The following is a 6000-nucleotide window of genomic DNA, read 5'->3' as shown; positions in this document are numbered from 1 at the left end:
CCTGGAAAAACCAGGGCTTTCAGCATAATTGAATCTTAGGGAAGAATTTTACAGAAGTGTGTTTTTTTCCTTTCTTCCTTCCTTCATCCTGTCTTTTGTGGTGGTGGTGGTGGTGGTGGTGGTGAAGCAGGAGAGGAGTTTTCGATGGTAGAGTAGGGGAAATTTTCAATTGAAACTGGCACTTGCTGTTCATCTACTCAAGACTGATGAAGATATCCACTCTTAGGGCAACAAGCAATGATTTATTTTATTTTATTTTATTTTATTTTATTTTATTTAGTTCTGTTTCAGCATCTAAGAGAGTGAGGGTGTGTTACAGCAATCTATTTGAAAGAATGTTCCTTAAATATTCCAATTCAAAAGACTCCATAGAACTGAGACACATATAAGAGCACCCAGGGAGCTCAAATCACAAAAGACAGGGCTTTTCTAAGAATATAAGAATTATATCTACCTTTTAGGTACAAAAGGTGGAATGGAAAGAGTATTTTTGGAGAAAATATCCCAGAATAATCTCAAAGCAGAACTCCTTGCTCAAGGTTATCTAGCTTTGACAAGTGCACTGGCAAAGAAGATATTCGGTCCTTGAGGTAAAGTTTACTTGGAAGGTTACGACAATGACGTCCACGCCTACAGCAATTCAGGTGACTCTGAGCCCAGGAGCAACCCTAGGACTGCGACAGAGAAAATACACTAGCCGGTCCGTCGCCCCTCCCCACTTCCATTCCTGGGGGCGACTGGAGTAGCTCTGGAGTCGCTGACGCCATCCCTTCCCGCCTCTGGCTCGCAGGGAGCATGCGCTTCCATCCTCACTTCCTCTCAAGGAGGGAGTGAGAATAAAGGCGACGCCCTAGCGGACCAGCTGCCCGCTCCGCGTCACAGGAACTTCAGCACCCACGGGACGGACAGCGCTCTCATCCACCTGAAGACCTCACTTCAGAGCGACCGGAGCCCTTTACTCCGGAGCTCGGCAGAGCTCTACCAGCGGTGGGTCCCGCCACTCGCCCTCCCTGCTCCCGCCCTCCTAGCTCTTCCTGTTTTTACTCCTCTTTTTCATTCATAACAAAAGCTACAGCTCTGGGAGCCCGGCGCCAGGCAGTTTCTGAAGCCAAGCATAGAAGAATGGGGTTCCTTTGGACTGGCACTTGGATTGTGGTGTTGGTGCTCCACAGTAGCCCAATTCAAGCTTTCCCCAAACCGGCAGGAAGCCAAGGTACGTGAACACTTTTCTTCCCACCTCGCTTTTATTTCACCACGGAAAGATAAAGCTTGGTATAATCCGAGAGCTGTAAATCACCTTGCTTCATTTTTTGATCAGATCATATTCGTGCACATCGACAGAGAAATCAGTTCTAATATAGAGACAGAAGACAGATTTTCTTCCCCCTTCACTTTTTAAATGGTAGAGCCATAACATGGATTGTTTTGAAAAATCTTGTTTTGAAATTGGGAGGGGTTGGCTGTTCTGCCTAATAAAGTGGCTTGGATTCCCCCACCCCCCAGTCGTCTTACAAGCTTCCTCAGATATTCTGTTCATAACATGTGCAGTGTATGAGGAAATAACTTTTAATGTGCCAATGATACCAATCCAAATTATGCTATAATTGAAAACAGCTGGTAAACCAAGTGTTAAAACTATATGTTAGAAAAAAGTGTAATTCTGTTAACTCAGGAAATACATCAGGATAATAAGCAAGGCAACACTGATAATCGTCGTTATTGTATAAACGTGATAACCTTTGTTAATATATATTTTCATTTCACAGTCATTCAAAAAATTTTCCTGATACTTTTCTTTTTTGAAGATTTTTATTTAAGGAGACATATTGTGTTTTTCCAATGCACAATTACATTTGCATTTATGTTTGTTTATTCTAGACAAACCCCTACATAATAGAGAATTAAGTGCAGAAAGACCTTTGAATGAGCAGGTAGGTCAAAAGTAAAATTGAAAATGCTATTCCATTTTATTTTAGTTATTATTATTTAATGTAATTATGCTCTAACTTTTTAGCCATTTTGAATTCATGAACTTCAACAGCTTAATAATAAACCAACTGAAATCATGATGGGAAATATAATTTTGATAATTTCTATGTCCTGACAGTTAAATATAGAGTTCTTTATAATACAAAGAGCTGACTGCATGATAACACAGTAAGCTCAACAGCACATCAACCTTATTGTAAAATGTCTTAATTTATCAGAGATTTATCTTTTTATCTTATTATCGGAGAAGGGAATTAATATTTATAGACCATCTACCCTTTCTTTTATCTCATTTAATCCTATGACAATGCTTTGAGATATAAATTATTATCTATATTTTACAAATTAGACAAGTTAAGCCCCATGGAGATTAAATCATTTAGCTGTCATATTTGGTAAGTGGTGGAGTCATGATTTAAAACCATGATTATCTCCTTTTTGTTTCACAGATTGCTGAAGCAGAAGCAGATAAGATTAAAAAAACATACCCTCCAGGTAATAAGAAATTACATTTATGTTAATTTAAATAATGTAGGCCATGAAAAGCTTAACTAAAATGGATGTGCTGGGCTTGGGGGCTTTTCTTCCAGAGAACAAGTCAGGTGAAAGCAATTATTCTTTTGTTGATAACTTGAACCTGCTAAAGGCCATAACAGACAAGGAAAAAAATGAGAAAGAAAGACAATCCGTAAAAAGCTCCCCAAATGATAATAAATTGAACATGGAAGATGTTGATTCAACCAAGAACCGAAGACTGATTGATGATTATGATTCTACTAAGAGTGGACTGGATCATAAATTCCAAGGTAAATGAAGAAAAAGAAATTTTGCTACCTATTTTCTCTAATTTAGAGTTTCCATTGTGGGTTTAGAGGAAGATACTTTTAAAAGTATCTCCTATACAGTCACAATCCTTTATTAGTTAGTTCAAAATAGAGATAAAGCCCAGAGTTACTAATAATGTGCAAAAGTCTAGGTCCACAGAAGCCCCAATTTTATTTTCTCTTTAGATTTTCCTTTTTTTTTTTTTTTTCTGGTGGTGCGGTGCCTGCGGGATGTAGAAGTTCCCAAACCAGGGATCGAACTTATGCCACAGCAATGAAAACGATCCTTTAATGCTAGGCCATCAGGGAACTCCACCTTAAAGTTTCCGTTACTGATACTTTGAAAATTTTAAATCTACTCTTTATGTTTTATGTTATTAAATTCATTTTAACATTCCATTTTAATTATAAGTTCAAAATATCATAATTCTCAGATAATAAAATCAACAAAATAACTCCCTCCCAAACTCCTTTTTCATTGTTCTCTTCCTAATTAAAACCTTTCTTCCTAGGTCATTCTAACCTTTCCCTGGCTTCATTTACCATCTATATCCTCATGTCTCATATCACTAGCCCAGAGTCCTTTGAAATACACACACACACACCCCTCTAACATTTTCCCTTGGAAGTCTCAGAAGCACCTCAAACTTAACATGTCCAAGATTAAACTCATTATTTCTGTACACCTTACAATTTAGCCCTCTTTTCTCTAGGAATGGCTCTACTATACATCCAATTGTGCAAGACAAATCTAAGAATCAAACTATTTCTTTTTTTCCTTACCTCTCAAATTCTAATCCTCCAGTCTTATCAGTTTTACCTTCTTTGTATCTCTCAATTTGTTTTTTTGTTTGTTTTTTTGGTTTTGCCCTATCCCTAATTACCTCCATCCTTTTCCAAGTTCCATTCATGTCTCACTTGAACTACAGCAAACTCTTCTAGTGGATCTTCCAGCATTCGTTCTGACCCTCTCCAACTTAGTCTTAATGTAGCAGCCAGAAATTATGAGTGATCTTTTCAACACATAAATATGAGCATGTCAATATCTTGTATAAAACCTGTCAATACAGTCCCATTTCTCTTGGGATAAAACCCAAAATCCTTAACACGGCTTTTATAGTCCTGTGTGGACTGTCTGCTTTTCTAGGTTCATCCAGTACACATGATCTAATAGAAACCTTGTTTATTTCCTTCATGGCACTCAATGCAGTTTGTCATGATATATTCCTGAGTATGACTACTTAAAATTTATCTTTTGCTCTTAAACTGAACTGAAAACTCCATGGGAATAGAGATATTGTAGTCCCAGTATCTGGATGCTCATTAATTTATTTCATGAATTGATAAATGAATAAATGAACAAATAAAAGAATACATGAAGGCATAGGTGAATTATTGTACCTAGGCATTGAGGTTGTCTAGGTGTGTTTTCCATTCTGAGGGCTGGTGCTTAGGAGTAACTATAGATTTTCTTATATGTTTTTTTCTCTCCTTTTTTTAGGGCTGGACCTGTGGCATATGGAAGTTCCCAGGCTATGGGTTGAATTGGAGCTGCAGCTGCCAGCCTATACCACAGCTGCAACAACACCAGATCCTTAACCCACTGAGTGAGGCCAGGGATCAAACTCACATCCAATGGATACTAGTTGGGTTCATTTCCACTCAGCTGCAATGGGAACTCTGATTCTCTTGTACATCTTTATGCTCTTCCATGGACCACAAGAGAATTGTACTGATTATCTCTGCCAGAAAACAACTGCCAATTAAATTTGACTCTTGGAGTTCCCATTGTGGCACTGTGGAAACGAATCTGACTAGGAACCATGAGGTTGCGGGTTCCATCCCTGGCCTTGCTCAGTGGGCTAAGGATCCGGCATTGCCATGAGCTGTGGTGCAGGTCACAGATGCAGCTCAGATCTGGTGTTGCTGTGGCTATGGCATAGGCCAGCAGCTGTAGCTCCCATTCACACTGTAGCCTGGGAACCTCCATATGCCACCAGTATGGACCTAAAAAAAAAAAGCAAATATAAATAAATAAAAAATAAATTTGACTCTTATAGGCTAGCATAGCCCAAGGAGAGTTCAAAAATGTGTGGTGAACATATGAGGTGGGGAGATGGTCTATATTTTGACATATTTCATATTGTATACTACTCAGGGAAACTTTTTAAATTGTACCATTTTAACCTAAAGTATTGGGGCTAGAAACAAATAGGCACTTGGTATAGCTGCATATAAAACAGATTCAACCACTTTGATTGAACTGACCATTTGATTTAATAATAGTCTAATGTTTGACTGCATTTTTTGGTCCAATGGGTTATACATAGAGGCAGATCTGTCTGTGATCTGATCACTAACTTGAGCAACTTATTTTTAAATTATTCAGCATCTTGTTAACATTCCAAATAAGTTCAGAACTATCAGGTGCTAGTCCTGATGGCTCTAGGTTTACCGTAAGTCCACTTGAGTAAACAGAAAAGACTCTTAGAATGATTTATTTGAGTGGATTGCTGATCTCTCATATCCTGGTAATCCTGGAACAAGAAGGTTTAGGACCACCCAGGTGACTAGAACCTCAGAGGCATGTAGATTTACATCCCAGAAGGGAGGGTGAGGAGGCCTGACTTCTGCAGGCACTTTTACATTTTTAGGATACCTCTACATGGGCTTGTGCTGTAGGACCCATCAATCCTCCGTCTCAGTGTTTTCTATAGTATGTGTGATTCATGATTTTTCTAAATTTCTTTTAGGAAATAGTGTTTTAGGATTCCTGTGTACATTCACCAAAGAAATATTCATTGAACAATTACTATGTATCAGGTTATGAGTTAGACAGTAAGCTCTGTGCAGTTAGAGACCATGCCTAAATTATTCATCACTCTATTTTCAGTCCTGGCCCCTATTAAGACTTGAATACAAATGTATTGAACAAATGAATGTCGAGTGCAGTATTAAAGGCTGGAGATTCAAAACATAACTGGGCAGATTGTGACTTGGAACAGGGCCCTTTTACATCCACTTAAAATGTTGTAGCTGCTTTCAAAAGTTATAAATGTTGAACTCGTGTTTGAGGTCTATGTAGGAGGGTGAAATACCCCTTCATGAACAGTAGAGGAGTCATTCTGAGTAGTTCTGCCCATTCTAGAGGAGCAGAAAGAAACCACTGAAAGATAAGGATTAGTCC

The 6000-nt window shown here is 38.4% G+C and overlaps 1 protein-coding gene across 1 annotated transcript in view; it reads left to right on the top strand.

The window, feature by feature from the left end:
• Window positions 1-516: 516 nt before the first annotated feature.
• Window positions 517-6000, top strand: part of SCG3 (secretogranin III) — a 43686-nt gene continuing 38202 nt past the window's right edge. Inside the window, exons 1-4 of the mRNA XM_047769443.1 lie at window positions 517-1213; window positions 1879-1931; window positions 2439-2484; window positions 2580-2795. Of these exons, the coding sequence (XP_047625399.1) occupies window positions 1123-1213; window positions 1879-1931; window positions 2439-2484; window positions 2580-2795 (406 nt within the window). The 5' untranslated portion in view covers window positions 517-1122. The remainder of the gene's footprint in view (window positions 1214-1878; window positions 1932-2438; window positions 2485-2579; window positions 2796-6000) is intronic.

Source organism: Phacochoerus africanus, chromosome 2 (genome assembly GCF_016906955.1).
Source record: "Phacochoerus africanus isolate WHEZ1 chromosome 2, ROS_Pafr_v1, whole genome shotgun sequence".
Classification (NCBI taxonomy): Eukaryota; Metazoa; Chordata; class Mammalia; order Artiodactyla; family Suidae; genus Phacochoerus; species Phacochoerus africanus.
Note: the sequence above shows the minus strand (reverse complement) of the source record. Positions and strands in the feature narration are given on the sequence as shown.